The sequence below is a fragment of the Lepidothrix coronata genome, unplaced genomic scaffold, assembly GCF_001604755.1.
Source record: "Lepidothrix coronata isolate B3197 unplaced genomic scaffold, Lepidothrix_coronata-1.0 Scaffold199, whole genome shotgun sequence".
NCBI lineage: Eukaryota > Metazoa > Chordata > Aves > Passeriformes > Pipridae > Lepidothrix > Lepidothrix coronata.
In genome coordinates, this window is record NW_016690379.1 from 212,743 (window position 1) to 235,410 (window position 22,668).

Here is a 22,668-nt window from a genome sequence, read left to right on the forward strand (position 1 = left end):
TCCAGTTTCCAGTTTCCAGTTTCCATCTCCCTGCACAACACACTCTGGCTTTTGCACAGGGACTAACAAAGATGGGATTTAACTAATCCTAGAAATCACACCAAGCAGCACAAGCAATGAGTTATCACAGGGGGCTTCCTTATTCACCCAGACAGCACCTCTGCAGCTACACAGATCCCTCCTTCCCACGTGGAGACCAGTGAACTCAGGTACACACACTGGGCCAGGGAGGAAGCAGAGGGAGAAAAGAGACAGCCCAAAAACTAACCTGCAAGGCAAGAGCTGGAGCCTCGGCCGGTGTGTCCGTCCATAAATCCTTCCTAAGGCACTGGACTGGATTGCAGCATGGAACATGACCCTAAAAGACCTGAGCTACCCCAGGATCCTGCCACACAGCTCTGGGCAGGTCACCATCCCATCCCACACCTCCATCTCCTCCCAGGGAAGCGAACGCCCTGCCTGGGGGAGCCACCCCAGCACCCCACCCCACCCTCACCCAACCTGGCAAACACCATCCCCACCTGCCCGAGTCACTTGGCAGCAGGACAAGCCTCAGGAATCTGTCTGGATCAGCTAAATGGAACAGAAATGCAAAGCACTGTGGGTCCTGTGCTGTTAGCAATTATTATTTACAGTGGCAAGACCAGAGACACGACTGAGTGTGGGAGGATGTGATGGAAGAAGATACATGAAAAACCACCGTGTCCTGCAGAGCTCCAGTGGTGTGAGCAGAACCTCGTCCCAGCCAGGCTGGGCTCGTTAAAGAATTTGTTATCTTAAGCAAACATACTTGGGAACAAATAACATTGGAACTGCAGTTTGCTCTACAAATTAGAAGGAGAAATGGAGTTTTACCAACTCCCTTCTTAAGGAAATAGGGACTGATTCAGCCCAGAGCCTGAACACAGAAGGAGGAGCTGCTCTGGGAGATAAAGGTGGCATCAGACCAGAGGCATAAACCCAGCTGGACGCTGAGGTGCTTCACTGAACCAGATTGTGTCACAAGACCTACAGATCAAAAGCTGCTTCAGGTGCAACTGCACTTGCCACTGAGAACATCAGGTGCTGGACGTGCTCCAAGGTTTCCCTCCAGGCAGTGCCTCACAGGCAGCCTTCCCACAGGGAAGCACGGAGACCTGCAGTGAATTTCTTGCAAAGAAGCACTTCAGCCCATAACGCCCTATTTTGGTAACACCAAAATATTTTGGTAACACCAGTGTCAGAGACACTGAGAGCCAGGGAAGCTCTTGAGCCACCTCCCAAACCTGACCCATCACTGCCCACCAGTGTCCACCCTTCCCATCAGGAAGCTGCTCCAGTGCCAAGCCCAGCCTGGTTTCTCTGCTGTCCCAAAGCCCAATAAAATGCACTGAGGGCTTTGAAGCTGCCTTAGTCACCACGACATCCAACTGCACCTGCCCCACCAGAACACACCAAAAACCCCCCTGGCAAAGATGCACCTCTGCAACCTGCCCATCCAGCCCCCTTCTCCCAGCTGCTCCTCTGCCAGGAAAAGCTGCTGGTAGCGGGACAGACACATTTACACTGCGACACCGAGATTATTTACCTTAATACTGACTCGGGCTTTGAAAGGTGCCAGCAGCACAAAGCCACAGACATCAGACAGGAGATAACTCAAGGCACAGCATGAAATGGCACAGCTACTCCTCCTGCCCAAGTGCATTCCCTGCAAGACTGGAAACAAGGATTTTTAAGGAATGCCAGCAGGATGGCTCGGGGCAGTCGCTCCTGAGCTCCCAGTTCCCCATCCCTTCACGTTGATGCCAGTGGGAGCAGCATGCTGGATGTCTGTCACACATGGGACAGACTTAAACACTCCCACTAAAAGCAAGGAAAAGGCTCCCATATCTCAGATATCTGCATCACCCTCCTGACAGGGAGTTGTTGAGAGCAAGAAGGTCCCCCTTGAGCCTCTTATTCTCCAACCTGAACAATAAATAATAATAAAAGACAATAAATAAATAAACACCGCTTTTCCGTTTTACTAAATACAACCAGATCTGATAGAAATAAAAATAGGCCAGAACTGTACAAACAAAACCCCGAGTATCCTCAGGCTGCAAGTCAAAAGCAAACAAGCAGCAACTCTGCATCAGAAGAAAAAGAAATATTCACCAAGGGAGGAGAGCACACCCCGTGTGCAGCTCTCAGGCATTTTTAATGGGAATCACTATTGGGATGACAGGGAATGCAGATGATGTTATGTGTCCCTCTCCCCCATCCTGGTTGTTTAGGGAGTTTTTTTTGAGGCAGAACTACTCCCACAGTCTGAATAATTCTCTGAAATGAAAAGGGAAATAGAGCTATTTAAGATCTGTTTCAATATAACTATGGAAAACATCCTGCCAGAGGAGAAGTCCCTCAAAACGACTATTTACGGTGTTTCACAACACCACGAAATTCTGTGAATTTGTACTTTAGGTCAGGGTTTCAAAGCACACAGCCCAGTACCTCATCCTGCACCTGAGCCCTGGGGCAGGTCTCCAGGAAAGACAAAAGCCCCGACAAAGTTTGTTTGCCTTCCAATAAACGTTATTTTCATTAAACGCGCCATTTCTTTAAGCACAGTCATTCACACGTTTGCTCCAGTGCACCAGACACGGCTGAGCTGCCGCCCCCCGGGGGGATAATCCGGCCCTTACCAGGTTTTGAGGGAGTTAATCAGGAACAGCAGGCGGAAAGCAAAGGTGCACCCCAGAAAACAGATTTACATCGTCCTCACTCAAACAACGCCCCACACAGCGAGTGCCCCGGCCCCGGCGTGTCCCCGTGTCACGTTGTGGGGACGGCTGGGTTACATTTAATTAACAGCAGTCAGGGCTAAACCCTTAATGCGATGCAGCAGGGCCATATGGTGCGACTGTCGCTCCCAATTGCCCTTCACTCCAAACGGCACCAGGAGGCATCTGCGAGAGCCCCGCTCGCCCCGCGCCATGCAAATCACCAGCAGAGACATTTAATTGATTCGTAATCTAAGGAAAGCCAAGCGTAAGGACCAGAACTGGCTGAGCGAGGCACTAATTGCCCCGGTGAGGCTGGCGCTGCAGCACGTGCCCGGCATAACCCCACCCCACCCCGAACAAACCCAAAAATGAGCAACGACGCCTCCTCCTGCCAGCCCTGAGCTCACGGTGGGACACGGATCGTCCCCAAATAACCGCCAGCACCAGCTACTTGCCCTCCACGCCGACACTTCGGGGTATCCTCACCCACGTACAGGTGGTTTTGTGTGAATGGCATCAGCACTAACAACTTCTGCCAAAAATCAAGAGGCTCAGCTGACCCCGACCAGCAAATTTTCAAGTCCCTCAAGGCCAAGTGCAGCACTTCAGCTCTGTCCTGAAAGTTTCCCCCAGATGGAGGGACCGAGCTGGAGAGGAGCAGTCCCACGGCCAGCAGAGAGCACAGCACACGCTACCGAGTTATCCCTGGCACGGGTCTGCTCAAACCTCCTCGTTTTTCCCCCCTTGCAACAACTAACACGGGTCACACCTTTCCAGGGAACCAGAGCAGCACCCCGGGACATGGGACACGGCCCCGGCTGAGTCACCTCGTTCGGGCCCTCTGTGTCCCTTCCCACACGATGGAAAGATGAATCTCTCCTGTCTAACACGAGCACCAGCACAGCACGCATCTCACACGAGACAGGCACCCCACTGGCAGGAACTCTCTTTCCGCTGGAGTTTGGGCAAAGCCTCAGGTAAATTTAGTAATTCCAGAGGACTTTACCCCTCACCATAAAGCTTTTACAAACGCCAACCCTCCCTGCTCGCCGCGACGCCAACCCCGCCCATGAGCTGACCATCTCCTCTTTCCTGGAAAAGCTTCACTTCCCAAACCCGCCCGGCAGCTCCGCGCCCACCGGAGACCCCCACCCGGTCCCTCCCGGAGACCGGACCCACCCGGGGAAGGCAGAGGGACCCGGAGTGGGAGTCTGGGGGATGCAGAGCTGGGAGAAGGGGAACGAGAAGGTCCGGGGGGCAGAGTCCGGACAGGAGCGCGGGCAGAGCGAGGGATGCGGGACGGCAGCACCGGGCGGAGATGCGGGCAGGGCAGGGGTGCGGGACGGCCAGGCGAAGGCAGGGTGAAGGCAGGGGACAGGCAGGGCGCGGGCAGGGCTCAAGCAAGGCTCCAGCACTCACAGTCGCAGCGCAGGGCGCGCTCCCGCACCGCCTCCCCGCACAGGTCGCACCATCCGCGGCGCGGGAGCCGGGGGGCGAAGCGGTGGCCGCGGTCTCGCTCGGGGGGTTCCCGCGGCGCCGCGAAGATGCTCCGCACGTCGGGCAAGAGCCGCGGGGCTCCCCCGCGCCGCCGCCGCAGCCGCCGCGCCCCCCGCGCCCCGCAGGGGCTGCCCGGGGTGGGCGCGGCGGGGCCCCGGAGCATCGAGGTGGGCACGGGGGGCGGCAGCGGGCGGGGGCACGGCCCCACGGCCGGCGATGCCATGGGCTCGGAGCGGCGGGAGCGGGGCAGCGCAGGCGCCTGGGACCGGCCGGGAGGGAGGGAGGAGACACGGCGGGGGGGGCGGCGGGGGTGGGGACCGGGATCGGCCCCTCGGGGCCGTGGGGACACCCTCCCCCCCCGGAGGTTTCGCCCTGGGACCCCTCCGTGCGATGCTTCCTCGTGGGAACGCTCCTCGCCGTGGGATTCCCCTCCCCGCGGGAATCTCCCCGCGACAGCCTCCCCCCCGTGGGAATCCCCGCTCCCGGGGGACCTCTCCCCACTGGACGGGCACCCCCACGGGGTCTGGGATGCCCCGGGGTGGGGAGTTGTTCTGTGCATCCCCGCTCGGGGGGGTCCCGCAGCACGAAGCGGAGTCGGGGGCTTTCCCCAGCGCTGCTGCCGGAGCGCAGCCACTTCCCAGCCGCGTCCCGGGCTTTGTCCCCACGGGATACGGCGGATCACGAGTGTAAGCGCAGCTGGATCCCCTCTCCCGGCGCGACGCGGGGGGAATTATCTCCCCCAGCTGAGGCTCCTGTGGTCGTGGGAAATGTGAAAGGGAAAACGTTGCGGCCAAAATTTTGCAGCGGCTCCGGCTCAGAGGACAGCGGTGCCTGGGGAGCTGCTGGCACAGCCCCGCCCTGGGCAAAGGAGGGTTTGGGGGGCACAAATGAGGGTGGCTGGACCTGGGGCCACTCCAAGTGACTCCCCTCTTTGAGCAGCAGGGCTGGATGTCACAGATGATGTGAAGGTCCCTGTCACCATAACCCCTTCCCCACGTCTGGGTGGAGCCCGGAGTACAGAGAGGGTGACACATCACCCCGAGTCGTGCAGGACAAAACTGGCCCTTCTCTGCTGCTCTCACTCGTGTTGGTTTGAAATACATTAATTCAGCCAGAATTGCCCCCAAATTTCTTTGTGTTCCAGGTGAGAGGTGTTTGCAGTGAGTGCAGGGCTGGGCTGGGTGAATCCTGGCTTCTGGGCTCATGGGAAGCTGAATTGAGAGTCTCCCATGTACTCCTGAGGACAGGATAAGCCAAGGATATCTAAATCCTTTTCAAGGATTCTAATTTAAAGGATGGATTAAAACACTGGCTCTGAATTACAGCAGACTAGTGCCATAAGCAGCCCCTAATAAGAGCTTCAAACTGAAGGAGGAATAATGCAGCTTGAAAAATTGCAGCTTTATTCTGTGCTAAGCAGCAAGATTAATTTTTGGAAGGTTTTTTTCTTCCCCATTCAGGATCCTGATTCACTTTCATGCCTCCTGCTCGTGCCAGAGAACAGCAGCAGATTTATTCCTCAATAAATTGTTTCACAAAAACCTGGAGTTTTATCCTATGTTCTCCTCGGGCTGTTAATTGTATCAGGAATCACCTCCAAGAAAGGAAATGACCTTTCTGAGGGCAAAGGTCTACCTGGCACCTGGCTGGGAACCTGTTAAAGCCATTCTGGACTTTTGTTTTCCCAGTGCAATCCCAGGATACAGTTCCAGTCTCCATTCTGCAGCACCAGGGCACGTAAATACTAAATAAATGTAATATTTTCCATCCCCATAGGAAGATCTGGCTCAAACCTGCACAAGAGACCTGTCATATCCTTCTCATCTGTCTCTGCAGGTATTCAGGGCTGACAGCACATGAAGCTCTTTTAGGCCATGGGTTAAAATATTAGGGGGGGGGAAAAACCACCCAGCTAATTAACACTGGCAGGAAAATTCCCATTTCATTTGGATTCCAGGAGTCCCCTTTGCAGCTGCCGTGCTACGGCAGTTTAAGCATGACAAGGGCTATTAGCAACAACTCTTTTTTCTTTTTGCCAAGAAATAAATCCCTTTCTGTGGAAGCCAAACATGTTCCAGGTCAAACTCTCAGCTGGTGCGAGTCAGTGCAGCTCCACTGAATCCAAGGAAGTGCAGCAGGAGACCCTGCCTGGGCTCCCTGCCCCGTTCCTACAGGGAATATCAGCGAATTCGAGCTGGATTAAAAATCACATTCATTAGAAAACCAGGAGGATCCTGCAAAATAATTTGTAGGAGAAAAGCTTTTAAGCGATGGCTCAGTTCCACCTCTCCACAGTAAATAGATGGGTTTGACATTCAGGATGTTGGTCTTTATAATTAAAACAAATGGGAAGGTTTGGTGCCAAATTCCACTGGGGAAGGTTTCCTGGGCGGGGGGAGCTCCTGGGCACCCTTGGCGTGTTCCTACAAGAAAGTCAAGCCGGGCACAGCCCTGCAGCTGCTGCTCCTGGTTCCCTTGGTTCCCTTGCTGAGGCTCGGGGCAGCAAGATGTTCAGCTCCAGGGATGCACTGTTTTGCCTTGTGTCCCCGTGTATTATTTACGAAATTAGGAAGGAATTCCTCCCTGGGAGGGTGGGGAGGTCCTGGCACAGGTTGCCCAGAGAAGCTGTGGCTGCCCCACCCCTGGAAGTGTCCAAGGCCAGGCTGGATGGGGCTTGGAGCAACCTGGGCTAGTGGAAGGTGTCCCTGCCCATGGCAGGGGGTTTGGAATGAGATGGTGTTTAAGATCCCTTCCAACCCAAACCATCCCACAATTCTGTCTCCCAGCAGAGATTAGAAAGGGTTGCTTCTGGGTCCATCCCAGGAGCATCCACAGCAGGCAGCTCCTTGCCCTGTCTCTGCTGTCTCTCAACCCCTGGGCACTGCCAGATAACCTGAATCCTGGTTCTCGGGCTGGGGGCAACCCTTGGACAGCCAGAACAGCCACATCAGGCCCAGACTCAGCTGGAGGTTTGGCTCAGGTGTCACCTCCAGAAGAGGTGCTGGGGAGGGAACTGGAGGAAAGGCGAAGGGCTGAGCAGGGTGCTGTGTTCTCCCTGGAGGGCAGGTCCAGGCAGGCCCTCTGAGCATCCCCACTGCTGACTGACACGTTTGCTTGCCTGGCTGATGGCCCAGCCTCTCCTTCCAGATGCACAGTCAGTCCCTGGGAGCTGCAGAAGGTCCCTCACCCTCGGATTTTGCTGGTGCTGATGCTGCCCAAAATCCCGGATCCCCAGTCCCTCCTCCAGCCTCCTTTATCCCCAGCAGCCAGTCCCAGTTTGCACCCTGGAGTAACCAGGCTTACACAAAGGCTTTGTGCAGGGAACAGGACTGAATCCCAACATCTTTTAACACCCCCCACCAGTGCAACCTGGGGGACATGAGCTTCCCAAGGCCTGTTTGCTGCCACTGTGAGCCCCAGCAATGCAGCCCCTTCCCCAGCAGGAGGATTTGAGGGGCCAGGGCTTCCCAGAGAGCCCAGGGCAGGGATTGTTGTGTCTTTGCACTGGTGTGTGCCAGAGAGGGGTGGGGAGAGCCAAGGCAATGTGCCCACTGATGTGCCAGGAGCCCCCCAGGTGTAAATCCCTATGTCTGATCCCAGTGGGATGGGAGCTGTCGCTGTGCCCAGCTTTGGGTGCAGCTGGAATGCTGCTCCCCTCTGCTGCAGGATGGGATGTGGGGGGTGGGATTGGGGTGACAGCCCATAAATCACGCTGGGGATGGGCAGGGAGAGGTGGATGGGGGAAGGTGTGACTGACCCTTCCCACAAATATCTCCCTGATACCATCTAATGCTCCCGAGATCCCAGGCATCCCATATCACTGCTGCTCATGCTGCTGCTGGCTGATATCCAGGGGATTACAGCTCCTCATCAAACCCAAGGTCACAAACCAGTAGGAAAAGCTGGGACAGCCCTGCCACCAGGGTCCTCCCACAGTTCTCTGTGTGCTGCCCTGAGGGACAACAAGGACGGGGGTAACGTGTTTCCTCTCCAGCCTCATTTCTCTGGAGCGTAACAGGAGTGAAGTTTTGGGAATGCCATTCCCAAGGCAGCTCCAGGTGCTCACAGCCAGCCCCACAGAGCACCTGCTGGAGTCCCTCCTGTCCCCACCCCTGCTCTGCCACCCCCACAGCTGAACACATCCTTCATGTCAAAGGCAGGGGGGGCTGCTTGGGATTTCTTTCTGTCTTTTATCTAAAAGAAAAAGGAATACCCCACTTTCTCCTGCAGTGGTGTGGTTGGAGAGGGCTCGTGGGAGTCCTTTCATCTGAGGTTTTGCCTTGGCATTCAGTAGCACCCCCGGGTGGAGCCACATTTTGAGTCCAGGGTTGTTTGGAGAAGGCACAACCCCCACGTGCATCCACAGAACGAGATTATATTTATAGAAATGTGCCAAAAAGGAGAAGCCTCCCTTGGCTTCCCCCTCCCACAGCCCTCAGCAGCCCAGGCACGGGGCTGGGCTGAGGAGAAGCCCTGCAGCAGGAGTAGAAGCTGCAGTGCCCAGGGGCAGAGGTTTGTGACTCCCACATTCTCTGTGCCATCACCTCCTGGGCTGGATCCAGTCTCTCATCCATCAGCAATCCCTCCTGCCCCACTCCATGAAGCCCCAGGGAGAAGAAGTAGGTTAAAAGTGGGAATAATCCCTAAATAAGTAAGAAGACAAAAGGTCTAGCCTCTTCTTCATCTGACACGGTGATACAGAGAAGCCAGAACACCACGGAGTCCTTCAAGCACTTTTTAAAAATGAAGAAAAATGAAACCCCACTCAATGTTCTGGTCAAACTTCCAGAGGCTGAAGGCACTCAGAGCTAATGCTGGTGAACGTGCAAAAGTGCTGGGGCAGAGAGGTAGGACACAGAGAGCTCCTCAAACACCAGTGCCCGATGGCTCCCCAAGTGCTGGGGTTTCCCCGTGCTGGGAAGTGGTTTTGCTTCAGCAGCTGCACATTCCCCACGTCCCTCAAACGCCAGGGGTGGGAGCAGCCCCTCCCAACCTGCAGGGACAAAACCAAAGGCTTTAGGCTAGAGAGGGCTCACCTGGGCACGTGCAATCCCAAACTACAGCTCTAGCCAGGCACTAATCTTCGGACCTGTTCCCGTGTCTTTTGGGATGAGCTCTTCCTAGAGAAAGCAAACACGACCTTTCTTATCCCCTTATTCACAGTGGATGTGCTGCAACACCACACTTGGTCCTACAAAAACAGGGCTGGGGTGAATTTGCGATTTCTTTTTTGCTTTTTTAAACTCTCTGACATTCTGGTCTGCACGTTCTCACTCTCGATTTGCCTCAAGAGCCTCAAAAAAAGGTGGCAGAGGAGGAAAATCAGGGGTTTTTTTCAGCAGTACCTGCTGGGTTTACACAGAGTTTTATACAGAAGGAGAAAGCATCCACTTCTCTGTGGCAGTCAGCAGTTGGGCAGCACAGGGAAAAGGCTGGAAAGAGGGTGTAGAAGTGACAGAGCTTTGCTGAGGATCATGGCTAAACCTCCAAGAAAGACAAACTCTTCTGCTGCCAGACCGTGGTGTAAATTTGGTGACATTAAAACCCCCGCTGGACCAGCTCATGGGTGACTGTGGTTGTGCTCAGCACCAGGCACAGCTCCCACACTGCAGCTCCCAGGGAGACCACCCAGACCCTCCACCTTCTGCCAGGGGTGTGCCCACATCTCCTGGTGCAAGGAGCAGGAATTCCCGCCTGGAGCAGCGGCTCTGGGGGCTCTCACTCACCGCTCGATGATGCTGTTGTTGAACTGGAGATCACAACTTACTGACCTCATCTGCTCCAGCAGCTCCTGCATCCTGCAGGGACACGACCAGCCCCTTATTCCTGCGCTGCTCAGCCCCTGCTTCCCACGGGAGAAGGGCTGGGGTGTCCCAGGGGTCACAGAGCAGGGATCACGCCCGGCAGGGCCACAGCGAAGGGCTTGGCACAGAGTTTTCCAGCCCTGTGGACACACAGTCCTCCCCCCATTGCAGGGGATGAGCAGCAGGAGGTTCTGCTCCTCCCCAAGGAGCTGGGCTGTCCCCAGAACCCTCTTGCAAAAGATTTCCAAGAGACTCACCGAAGAGCCATCTCCTGGCGTGCCGGGCTCGGATGGACGGGGGAAGGCACGGGAGGAACTGGGGCCAAACTCCATTTCTCCATCTGGAGAAACCTGTCCAGAGCCTGCAGAGATGGAGAGACCTGGCAGTCCCCACAGCAGGGGCTGTCTGGGGGTCTGACCCCGGGGGGATGCAGTGCCTGCCTGGATAAACCCCCAGGAAGTGACAGCACACCCAGCACATCCACTTCTCCAGGACAAACAAAACAGAACAACCAAAGGACCAGGACACCTCCCAGGAAGTTGTGCCCCAGCTGATCAGCCAGTTTATCGTGGCACCTGGAGGTGAAGCATCATTTTTCTACTGCTGAAATTCCTGTTTGCTGGGGTCAGATCCCCTGTGCCAGGCAACCCTGGCAAACAGGGGTTCCCCTGCCAAAGGTTTCCCCATTCCCTGCTCGCACTGTGGGGGCAAAACAGGATCTCCAGTGTGGGATCAGCCACAAAGAACTGCAGCAAGCTGTTTAAAAACACTCCAGGGTTTCCCTACTTAACCCAGGTGCTCCTGCACCCGGTGGGAGCTGGGAGAGGGGAGCAGGAGCATCGTCAGGGAGCAGGGAGAGACTGTGGAGCTGCATCCCTGGCAGGACCCCCTGGACACCTACATCCTGCAGGCAGTCCTGGCACTCCATCATCTCCACACTGCAGGTGCTGATGCGGTTGCTGAGCCTCTTCAGGTGCTTCTTTATCTCACAAACTTTCCTAGAAAGAAAAGAAAACACGGCGACAAAATTCCCAGTCAGTGTTTGGCATCGGCGGGGATCATTAATTTTTTTAATGTGTTTTAACTCTGCACTGCTTCCTGCAGACCTTTCTGGATCCAAGTTAAAATCCTGAAGGAAAGCAAGTGAGTCAGAGCAGTGTTGAAATTACAGTTGCAGCTTTGTTAAGTCACCACAGCCAGGTTATCCAAACAGCACTAATAGCAAATTAATTAGGGAAAGTGCTGCTTGTAAGAGAGACAGCTCAGGCCCATCACTTTTGCCAGCAGCTCTGCACAGGCTGGTCCTCTGTGTCCCATGGAGGGCTGAGAATCTACCCAAAAAAGCTCCCTGGTGCTGCACCCAACACCCAACAGGCACATCATGAGTTGTATATTAAAAAAAAAAATTAAAAAAATTGTTTTGGCTTTAAAAAAACAAAGGAAAGAATATTTCAGGTGGATGATCCACCTCCAGTCCCCCAAAAAAACCCAGCCACCACACCACAAACCCTGGCAGGAAACAACCCAAACCAGGACAATTAGAACTGAAGTAGCAATAAATTAAAAATATCCCAGCTGTGACTCACGATGCTTTCTCCCTAAGGACAGAAAACCAGGTACAAAAATACTGCAGGAAAACATGAAGAAGCTTTTTTTCCTCCCTATGAGCAGAGTTAAAACCCTGTTTTAGTGCAGACGAGGCTCCTGTGCTGCATGGATTTTGTGGAGCTCCACACCCAGAGGAATCTCACCCCAAGACAAAATTCCCGGTGAAGCCAAGGGAGATTTCACTGCCTTGGGGTGGGATGTGGTGGGGGGGGACTGTGGGACAGAGCTCCTCTCCCCAGAGTGAAACCTGCCCCTGAGTGAGGGTTTGCAGTGTGGAAACCCCCGGTGGCAGGAGCTGGGCTGGGAATGGGAGAAGGCTGGGAAAAGACTGGGATAAGGCAGGAAAGGAGGCAGGGAGAAGGCAGGGAGAGGACAGGGACAGGACAGACCCTGCCCGCGGCTCCTGGAGCGTTTCTGAGACAAACTTCCAGCCTAAAAATCCCTCCCACTGGCAAATCCTACACGGGGCTACTCCCCATCAAAAACGGGACCAGGTCAAAAGCTGGGTTTAATTCTAAGGAATTCCATAGACTCCCTCTGCCCACACTGGCAGCCCAGGGCACTGATGCTCCTCTCTAAAAGCAATGAAAATCCAATTCTTGCCCCATCCTCTTCCCAACTGCCTCCCCCCACCCTGCTCTTTGTTGCTGCCCTGGCTCTCTCTGGTGGATTGCTCTCCAGCACCGCAGGGTAATTTGCTCTTTGCATTATTCCCCAAGCACCGTTTAACAGAAGATCATTCCCTGTAAGTAGATCTCTTTGTCTCAATACCAATTTTGTCCCGATAAAACAACCTCTCCCCCGCCCAGAGAGCGAGGAAAGAGCTGCCTGGACTCGAGCTGCAGGTTTAGGGGCTTTTTTAAAAATAAACTTTAAATGACAGGGCAGAATACATGGCATGGGCTAGGAGCCAGCCCACAAAGTGGGGTTTCCAGCTGCTTTGAGGGCTTGTTGCCCCTTTGCAGTCCCTCAGCAGTTCCCAACATCATCATCTCCATCCCCATCTTGATCCATAGCAAAGAGCACTCAGAAGTCCTGGGTTACTGGAAAGTTCCCTCTCCCATCCACACCAGGGTCCCAAATCCAGAGCCCCCAAACCCCCAGAGAGGGCTGGTACCTCATCCTGCTGCTGTGGAGGGCCAGGGCCTCCTGGTACTGCTGGACACAATCATTCTGGAAAATCGACAGAACCTTCCTGGCCAGGTTCCCTAAATTCATCCTAAAACCAGGAAAAAAAAGAGACAACACTGTTACTTCCTTATATGTATGAAAATGAACATCACAGCTCACGTGGCCAGAGACCTAAAGCTGGCTGCTGAATAGAGAAAGAGGGGCTGGATGCTCAGTAATGTATTTTGGATCAGTATTATAGAGAAAACAAGCCCTAATTGTGATGAAGAGGAGCAAGAGGTTTTGGGGGGGATGCTCAGTTGGGCTGTCATCCCCTCCAGGGCACTTCTGAGTAGTCTTTGCCTTGGAATTTAAGGCAAATGTTCAGTCTTAGACTGAAGATTAACTGAGTTAAAGGAGCTGCCTGTGAAATTTCACCCTTCCTAGTATACATTGAAGTGGGCATTTTTATTTTTTGCCTGTGTTAAATTCCCCTGATTTCAGTGGAAACAGAAAGGAGGATTTTTAAAGGTACAAAACCCACCAGGCACTTCACTCCCAGTGGAAGTTAAGCAGGGACACTTCCTAAATCAGCATCTCTGTAACAAATAGCCCCAGACTAAGCCCTGTGTGAGCAATAGGCTGGAATGTGCTTATCCCCACATCCAACCCAGGGATTTGGCCCAACAGCAGCTCTCTGTCCCCAAAGGTTCTCTGACTTCTTCATCTGAAATAGTTCACAGCTTGAAAACTTCCCTGTGAAAGGTCCTGCCTGGATGAACCATCACAGGAACCACTTACAGGTGCCCTCTGGCAACATTGGTGACCAGAGAACTTTTTATATCCCTTTAGGATTCAGTCAGAACTACCAAACACTGGCCTGGACACAGCCAGGGGCAGGTCCTGGAAAGGGGAGAGGGTTGGGACTCACTTATCCAGCTTGTGTATTTGTTCCTCATTGTAGCCCAGCCCTGGGGAGGAAAGACACAGGTCACCACTCACCACATATTTTCCTGTTCACACCCCAATAAATGGGCAATTTCACAACACACAGAATTCACTCAAGGGGATTTTTAGGGCTCAGCCCCTGGGGCCACTGTCATGGCACAGAAATAGATGATCTATAAAGTCCCTTCCACCCCAAACCGGTCTGTGGTTCGATGATTGTATGAAATAATTTAAACCCAGCAAAGTGAAACCATCCATTTTTCCACCAGCACGGGGACATTCCTGTTGCAGCCCCACACCTCGTGTCCCCCCTCCCCATCACTCACTCAGACACGTCCTGGCCTTCTTGAACTGCTTGTAGATCAGCTGCATCTTCTCCAGGCAGCACTCGATCTGCTGGATGCTGCAATGGGACAGGGAAGGAGGCATGAGGGCCCCCGAGAGGAAGGGTGGGAGGCTGGGGTAAAATCAGCACTTTTGGGGTGAAATCTGAACTCAGAGTCACTGCTGCTCCCCGTGTCTGTGTGCAGGGACATCACAGGGAGGGCTGTGCATGGCCCTGCGTGGATCCCACAGCAAAGCTGCTCCATCCAGGGGGGAACAGCAAAGTGTCATCAGGGATTTCACCACAAACCTTTTGTCTTCGTGCACTTGCTGCCTGTCCTTCACCAGCTCGGACAAAATCCCATCCAGCGCCCCTTGGAAGTCAAAGATGTTGTGGGAGCACTGAGAGAGCTCCTCTGCGACCTGTGGGTGAGGAGGAGAGGGTGGGACCGGCAGCTCTGGAAGCTGTGGATGCTCCTCCACCCCGGGCTGGGGGCTCACCCTCTGCAGCCTTGTCTTCACCATGGCCATGTCCATCACAGCTGGCACCCCACTGCCTGCAGGAACAGCCTCGTACCTGAGGAAAGCCAGAAAATGAATATTCCTGAAGTGGGACCTGAGCCAGAGGCAGCATCACCTGGGCAAGGAGAACCCATCCCACGGTGGAGCCAGTGGAGGTGGTTTCCTCAGGCAACAACTCACCCAAAGTTATATCCAAGGGGTGACAGATCTGAGCCACAAGATGCAAAGTGCTGATCTGGTAAAAACTCACCCTGTTGTGGCCAATTTGTTCCAAAAATTGCTGGTTTCATACCCACTGGCTTTAGGCCAGATCAGATGCCGTCTGGCTCCCTGCAGCTGGCACGGGAGGGCTAAGTCAGCAGAAATGTCCCTGATCCAGAGCATGTTGGAAGGGATGGATGAGCCAGAGCATCCAGCTGCAGCATTACTGCTCTTGGCACTACAGCCCTGCTCTAATCCCGCTGAACTCAATGGGAACCATGTGTCCCTATTTTTTTTTTTAATTTTTTTTGAGATGAAATGGAAATTAAGAGACTTGCTAAATGGCAAAGAATAAAAGAACAGCTACCCAGCAGCAAAGAATTTTCCACTACAACTACAACAAAAGAGAAGAGCAAAATATCCTTGGGTTGCTTTTTAAAGGGGTTCAGCTTCCCCCCCCCACCCCGGGGCAGCCGGGTGGGAATGTGGGGAGTGGAAAGGTCGAGGGCAGCCCAGGGTTCCTCTGTAGTTCAGCTCCATTAGTGGAGACTCTTGAGTGGAAACGAGACATCTCACCACGGATGGTGTGAGGAGGGATGCTGGATCCATGGGAATGTCACCCATCCCAGCACTGCTGATGGTCCCTGTGCCCGGCTCTGCAGGGCTGTTTGCAGGGAGCAGGTTGGTGGTGGGGGCCAGACCCCCGAGGGGCCCTGGCAGCTGGTGCCATCCTGCCCATTATTTTAACTCAGCTCTTTTCCCCTTTGCCCCGAGCTGGAGCAGCAGCCCTGTCCCATTCCTGCACTTACTCTGCAGCTCATGGGCTGTAACAGTCGGAAAACCCCGGAGCAGGAGCCACAGCCAGGACTAAACTCTGGGCTCCTGTGAAACCAGGGATCATTAAAAACTGAAGCAAAGAGGGACAAACAGCCAGAGGGGCTCATTTCCTGCAGCCTCAACACACAGTGAAAAGGCCTCCTACCTCCCAGATACCAGGTTATTCCTGGAATTGTCCTGATTTCTGATAATTCCCCTTTGAGAGCCCCATATTTTCTCTGCCACAGCCCAGCATGTGCAAGGCCACACTTACAGCACACGGGTCTTCACCTCGGTGAGCTGCAGGCAGCTGAGCACTGAGAGAGCCCCCCTCCTCTGCTCCAAAATCCTCGAGCACTCTGTTTTCAGGTCCCCTCTGCCAAGAGAGAAAACAGCCCGTCCAACACGTGCTCCCTGGAATCAGGAACTCCATCCTGGGGCCAGCTGCATGTGGTGGTGGGGAGGATGGAGCTGGTGGCTTCTCTCAGAAAAGGGGGGCTGGATGCCCCTAAAACTGGGTGCAGCTCCTGGGTTTTGGTCCTGCCACTGCACATGAGGCTCCTGCCCTGAAGGAAATGGGTGGGACAGTGAAAATCATCATGGGATCATGGAGCGGTTTGGGTTGGAAGGGACCTTAAAGATCATCTCATTCCAACCCCCTGCCATGGGCAGATACACCTTCCACAGTGATATGCACAATGATGATGATGGTAATAATAATGATGATAGCAATAATGATGATGATGATAATAATAATGATGATAATAATAATTATAATGGTGATAATAATGATAATAATAATAATGGTGATGATAATAATGATGCTTTTTCCTCAGCACCTCCTAAACTGAAAAAAGTGACTCAAAACTAACAAGTGGGGACAGGAACATCCTCACAACACCAAGGGGTATTTTCCTACAGGTGCAGCCCCCTCACAGCCTGGCACTTGTGTCCCCTGTGTGGGTCCAACCTGGTCTTTATGTTCTGCTCCCTCCCGGTACCCCAGGACCCCATCCCACCATCCCCAGTGGTCCCACACTGGCTGAAGAGGCTGGAAAACCCCAAGTGCTTTAACTGAACACCTGGGAAGGGACATGTCCCACCTTCTGCCACCCCCCCAGGGTGTCCCTGTCACTCACATCACCCAGTGGAGGCCCCTGGCCAGCAGCTCCCGGCCGCGCCGCAGGGCCTGCCCGATGCGCAGGGTCTGGTGTGCGGCGCCCACCGCGCTCTGCGAAGCAAAGGGCACCAAAAAAGTGGCCTGAGGCTGCACCACGGGCCCCTCCCCGAGCCCCCTGGGCACTCCCACCTACCTTGGCTGCGCTGCAGTCGGCCACCACGTCCACCTTGGGGACAAACTTCGGGAACTCAAGTGCCGCTGGAAAGACAGACGGCGGTCAGGGGGCTTTGGGACATCTCACACCCACCAACAGACCCTGCAGCCACTCAGGAGCTTGGGCACAGGAGCTGCTGGGTTGCTGGAGGCTCAGTGCAGCCCTCCATGATATTTAGGAAACATGGATGAAGGCAGGAATTGCCTGCAAAGCCCGGTGTGGTGCGTGGAGCACCAGCACGTGGCAGGGGAAAACTGACCCTAAAACCTCCTAATCCTGCTCCAGCAGCACAATCCCTTCACCTCCTGCCCTGCACCAGGGACCAGAAATGGGACCTGGATTTGGCAATGGGAATGGGAACTGGCATCAGGAATAGGAACCGGCACTGGGAACCAGCACTCCCCACTGCTGGGAACAGGGATCAGTTCTGGGAATGGGGACTGGCACCACCTGGAAGTGGGAAATGGGAGCAGCACTGGCTGGCACTGCTCCAGGACCTGGGGACCGGTCTGGTGAACTTGGAACCCTGCTGGGAACTGGGATCAGGGTCCAACGTTGCTCAGGCACCGAAACCAGGGATCACCCAAGACATGGGTCCATCACCCAGACAGGGAATGGGAATGGGAAAGCTCTTGGGATAAAAACTGAAGCAAATCCCTCTCACTACACCCGCCCTCATGCCATGAGCATCTCCAACCACGGGTACTCACGGTCTCTGTACCGGACCCCCACCACGTCCTCGGGGTGCTCAGCTGTGCTCAGCAAGGTCAGGGGGCTGCTCTCTGTGGTTTTGCAGAAATTGTGAGCTTGGAGATTAGGATCCAGCTCGTATAAGTGTCCTTCAAAAAAGTATTCTTGATGGTGAGGGACTATGTTCGTTTGTTTGAAGACAGCGTCTAAAAACTTGGTGGTACTGAAATCCAAAAGGAATGAAAGGGTGGGGACAAGCTCAGATTTCCATGGCTTTAGCAGCCTGCTGCCCTCAAAACACCAAAATGTTGATATTTTCTCTTAGCAAAATATCCCACAAGGTCAGCAGAGCCCTGGACACCTCCCTGGGGTTCTCTGTGTGCCCACGGGTCCCAGTTAGTGCGCTCCCAGCAAAGGCTGTTTTGAGCCTGGTTTGTTTTAACCTGGCTTAGGTGTGGTGCAAGGGGAACAGGTGCTGCCCCAAGGTTCACCCAGTGAAATGAGGGGCCGAGGCTCTCGAGCTTGATTCCCAAATTTGCTTTTAACACAGCCTTACGTGTTGTAGGAGTGGACGTAGATGCGGTGGGAGGAAGCCTGCTGCAGGGAGAACACGTCCACCACGATCCTGTGCAAAATGTCATTGGTTCCTGCAAAAAACTGGTCGAATCCCCAGCATTTCTCCTGATCAGCCTCCAGGATGTTAGCCAAAATGGGGATCAGCTGGTCCTTCAGCCCCCTGCAACAGCAGAAGGAGAGATGTTTGCACAGAGTGGTGTAACCCCGAGCCACGAACGCGGCGGCCGCGGGGACGGGAGATCCTGCGCTGAGCTTGCCCTGCCTTGCACCCCCTTTTCCTGGCTGTAAAGCAAAAACCTGGTCTGAGAGCTGTGACACTCGCAGATGAAAAGCTTATCTGCCTCGTTAAACCCCCCCTGTGCTGTCTGAGGTGGTGCCAGGATGTGGGAACTGTGGTGGGATCCCACCCTGGCACGGGACACTCACACGGAGAGGCGGCAGGTGATGGGCAGCTCGTAACTCCACTCGATGTTCCCGTTCTCCTGCCTCTGGATCCCTGCAATGGCTCCAGGAGGCTTCTCAGTGGTGATTTTGTACCTGTAGAAAGGGAATTGCTGCTGAAACGAGCCAAGTGAGCTCTGTTTGGGTGTCCCTCAGGTAGGGAAAGGGCAGAGTACGGATAGGCTGGGAAAGAGATAATTCAGAGAGAAAAAAATACCCAGAGGGAAAATGCTGCAAGAAACAGTCACAAACTTCCAAGAAGACATTAACCCTGTCTCCTCTTCCAGCTGTTTAGCCACAAAGTCATAGGAATGCATTTTATAGAATAATGGAGTCACAGCATGGTTTGGATTGGAAGGGAACTTAAAAGACCATCTGGTTCCAACCCACGAGATGCCATCCACTAGATCAGTCTGCTCAGAGCCCCATCCAACCATCCCATTTAGAGGGAAAACCTGGCAAACACAGCACAGAGTCTTTCCCACGCAGCACACACACTTCACAGGTGAATGCCAGGTACATGTCAGGGCTTTGAGGTCTTTATGGGATTAAAAAAGCAGTAAAGTGCATCATGGAACCCCACGGTGCCGCAGCCCCCGGGGGCCACCAGCCGCAGTCCCACCTCCCCACACCGTGGCTGGGTACCTACATGATCTCCTTGGTACCTACATGATCTCCTTGTTCCTGCGGGGCCCCCCGAAGGGGACGAAGGGGAGGCTGCCGGTGGCAGCGTGGTAGAAGGTGACCCCGATGCTCCAGAGGTCGACGGTGACCCCGTACGCCTTCTGCTGCGGCTTGCGCAGGACGGCCCGCTCGTACATGTCGGGGTGCTGGGGGGGGAAGCACAGCAGCACTGGATCCTCCCAAAAAGCAGCACTGGATCCTCTCCAAAAAACCACCACCCGGAAATCTGCAACAAAAACGCTGAGCCCTCCCCCTCTTTCTTTCAAAAATATGGACCCTTTAAGATCAGGCTCTCCACGTCGCTGCTGCTCCCTACAAGTCACCCAGCTGTCGGATTGAGGGATGGGCACCCCAGGGGCCACCAGACTGGGACATGCTCTACTCACGAGGTATTCCTCCGTCCCATAGACAGACACAAACTTTTCATCGTCCTCCAGCTCTCGGGCGGCCCCAAAGTCGGTCAGTTTGTAGACGCTCTGCCCGTCCTCCCCCATCAGCCGCATGATGTTCCCGGGTTTGATGTCTCTGTGGACAACGCCGTTCTCACGGAGGTGGTTCATCCCTGCCACTGGGCACACGGGGAAGTTCCTGCGTGGGGCTGGGGCACTGGGCTCCAGCGGGCTTTGCTCAAATTTAGGAACGTGAGAAGGACTGGAAAGGGGACAAACCCCAGGGTGGTTGCTCTGAAGTGGGGACCAGTGTGACTGTGTGAGCACAGGAGCACTGCCCTTGTGCTCCTCCATCGTGGGGCACAGCCTGTTCCCACAGCTGCTTCCCAGAGCAGGTCTGCAAGGAGAAACCCTCAGCCCCGTGGGCCCGGAGCTCAACCCCACCCCGTTCAGAGGTGCAATTCCTGACCCCTCATTCCAAACCCCACAGCTGGTGCCTGCAGGGTCCCACCAGCACCACAATGTCCCCAGCCTCAGGGTCTCAGTCCCAGGGGGCTGGTGGTGGTGGCAGGGGGCTGGTGGTCCCGGGCCCCCCCACTCACCCACACACTGCAGCACGATGAGGAACTCGGACTCGGCCAAGCCGAAGGCGTTCGCTGGGTCCTCCAGCACGTTCAGCAAACTGCCACTGGAGCAGTACTCCATCACCAGCACCTTCTGCTTGCTGCTGCCCTGTGGTGGGAGATGTTGTGAGGGCTCGGCTGGCCCTGTGTCCCAGCTGTGGGCCTGTCCCCCCCACCCAGGCAGGACCAGATCCCCTCCCTCAGCTGGTGGATCCCTGGGTTTCTCCTGCTTGGCCAAACCGGTGCTGGAGAATGTCCCCACCGTGCCAGCTGCCTGGCCAGGGGACAACAGCAGGTCACATCCGTGCTCCAGCCCGGTGTCCCAGTGCCACCAGTGCTCCCAGTGCTGAAGGGCTGGGCTGAGACAGAGGGTGGTGAGAAGAGGTGGTAGAGTGGGACCATCACTGGTCTCCTGCAGCTCAGCCCACACCCCTGTGGCACTGGCCCAGTGGGCACAGCAGGATTCCCAGCTGAGGGATTCCCGGCTGGGGGCTTCCCAGATGGGGTCCCACTTACTGTCTCCTCCACGGCAAATAATTTGACAATGTTTTTGTGGTTCAGCTTCCGCAGCATCTCGAACTCTCTCATCTGGACCTCCTGGGGCCGGAGGTAGCTGGCATTGTTAAACACCTTCACAGCAACCAGCTCCCCTGATTTCTGGGAAAAGAGGAAAAGGAGAAAAAGGAAATGGGAGGTGATGCCATTCTCATTCAAAGGAGCTCTGTTACTGATCCCACATCCCGCCTGGGATGCACATGACGTCGACTCTCCTCTGCACAAGCAAACTGCTGGTATTCACCTCCCTTTGCTTCCTGTCCCTGCACCCACGTGCTGCGTGTCAGCGTGTTTATTCAGCTCCATAAAAAGTTCCCAGCTGGAGCTGGGGCTGGCAGCTCCTTGTCAGCTCTGCACGGGATGGGGATGTTCCCAACCCGGCCTCGCAGCCGCCTCTCCTGCCCTGCGCCTGCAGTTTGCTCAATAAACTTCAAAGGCTGCTGAGGAGAAGAGTCTGTTCCAAGCCTGGCAAGTGTTTGCATGAAGTATGCAAATAGCCGGGGATGGGGTTTTCAAAACCTCTGGGCATTCCCCGGAAAACAGCTTCTTCCCCCTTGCGCTGCTCGGGAATCCGGCAGCCGGCGAGCAGGACCCGGCTGTGAGCACCCCAAAAACCGCCCTCCACCCGCACAGCCAGGGGAAGGAGCCACATAGAAAATGAAAACAAAACCCAGAGCAGCCCCTGGGCTGCTTGCCAGCCTGGGAGCTGCCGGGAGGGCGAGCTGAGGGGAACAGGGGCAGGAGGGATGGGGGGCACGGGGGCTCCGTGGCTTGGGGTTCCTGCCCCCACCGCTGCCCCCGCTCACCTTGTTGCGAGCTTTGTAGACACAGGCTGTGGCTCCCTGGCCCAGGAGGTCCTCGGTGCTCCAGAGGTAGTTGGGGGTGCTCTGCATCTCCAGCGGGAAGCACAGGGGTCACCCCGGGGGCCGCCGGCCACCAAATCCCAGCCTTTGATCCGTCCTTGCCTGGCAAGGCGCAGGGAAACGCCGGCCAAGGATGTTCCCCTGGGCAGCTCCAACCTCGCCGGCAGCACCACGCGAAGGCTGCGCATGGACCGAGCCGCGAGCGCTGCCAAAAACCACCCGGCCGGGACCTGTCGGGGCTGGCAGCGAGAAGAAACTCTGACAGATGCAAAAAAAAAAAAAAAAAATTACGAGCAAACAAGCGCGGAGCGGCGAGAGGCACCTCCCCACCCCGGGAACTGAAACCTACGGATTGCAAAACCCGCTCGGCAACCGGCGGCCCCGCTGGAGGAGGAAATGCTTCAGCTTCCTGCTCGAGAAAAAAAAAAATTCCCAGTGTTGCAGCGATCCCCGGGCGTGCTGGGCTCTTCCGGGGGGCAAATGGGGCCGGGATGGGCTCCGGGAACGCCCAAAAGGTGCCGAGCACCGGCCACCGTCGGATTTGGGAAGTAGAGTGGGATCAGGACCCGTGTCCAGGGTGAGAGTCCAGCCTTTGTTATCTGTGCCAGCTCGGCCCTGGCACGGACACAGCATCACCCAGTGGAATGTGTGTGCCACTGTCCTCTTTGGATGCCCTGGCAGGGATGTGGAATGCGGGGTGGGGGGGGGGGATGCGGGATGCAGAGCAGGGTGTGATCTGAGATGCAGCACAGGATATGGGATGCAGGGTGGGATGTGGGATGCAGAGCAGGGTGCAGGGTGCAGGATGGGATGTGGGATGCAGAGCAGGGTGCAGGGTGGGATGTGGGATGCAGAGCAGGGTGCAGGGCGGGATGTGGGATGCAGGATAGGGTGGGATGCAGGATGCAGCGTGGAATGTAGGAGAGGGTGGGATGTGGG

General features: G+C 55.3%; 2 protein-coding genes across 5 annotated transcripts in view; both read right to left on the bottom strand.

Annotated features, from left to right (window-relative positions):
- The window catches only part of RASSF5 (Ras association domain family member 5), a 28,695-nt gene extending 24,515 nt beyond the window's left edge, over positions 1-4,180 (bottom strand). For 2 of the 4 annotated variants that reach the window (XM_017832142.1, XM_017832137.1), the window contains exon 1: positions 269-460. In XM_017832142.1, coding sequence (XP_017687631.1) covers positions 269-311 — 43 coding nt within the window. In that variant the 5' untranslated portion in view covers positions 312-460. Of the gene's footprint in view, positions 1-268; positions 461-3,571; positions 3,752-4,163 lie in introns of those variants that run through there. The other 2 variants (XM_017832139.1, XM_017832136.1) reach the window with 2 other exon arrangements.
- Positions 4,181-8,594: 4,414 nt separating this feature from the next.
- Positions 8,595-21,938, bottom strand: IKBKE (inhibitor of kappa light polypeptide gene enhancer in B-cells, kinase epsilon). Its single transcript, XM_017832129.1, has 20 exons — positions 21,673-21,938; positions 20,828-20,968; positions 20,291-20,420; positions 19,686-19,867; positions 19,285-19,445; positions 18,601-18,711; positions 18,155-18,334; positions 17,619-17,821; positions 16,888-16,952; positions 16,714-16,805; positions 15,849-15,950; positions 14,537-14,612; positions 14,346-14,458; positions 14,038-14,114; positions 13,695-13,734; positions 12,771-12,872; positions 10,947-11,043; positions 10,303-10,406; positions 9,968-10,039; positions 8,595-9,234 (listed from the first exon to the last, which is right to left on the bottom strand). The coding sequence occupies exons 1-20, from the start codon at positions 21,757-21,759 to the stop codon at positions 9,201-9,203; spliced, it is 2,169 nt and encodes a 722-aa protein (XP_017687618.1). The 5' UTR covers positions 21,760-21,938; the 3' UTR covers positions 8,595-9,200.
- Between the last annotated feature and the right edge of the window lie 730 nt (positions 21,939-22,668).

Bases quoted from the DNA above. Each gene is read 5' to 3' on its own strand.
- IKBKE (XM_017832129.1), bottom strand. From the start codon at position 21,759: ATGCAGAGCACCCCCAACTACCTCTGGAGCACCGAGGACCTCCTGGGC. The intron at 18,335-18,600 runs GTGAGTGTCCCG...CTGCTGTTGCAG, and splicing joins ATCACCTGCCGCCTCTCCGT to GGGGCTGAAGGACCAGCTGA. The intron at 9,235-9,967 runs GTGAGTGAGAGC...TTGTCCCTGCAG, and splicing joins AACAACAGCATCATCGAGCG to GTTGGGAGGGGCTGCTCCCA.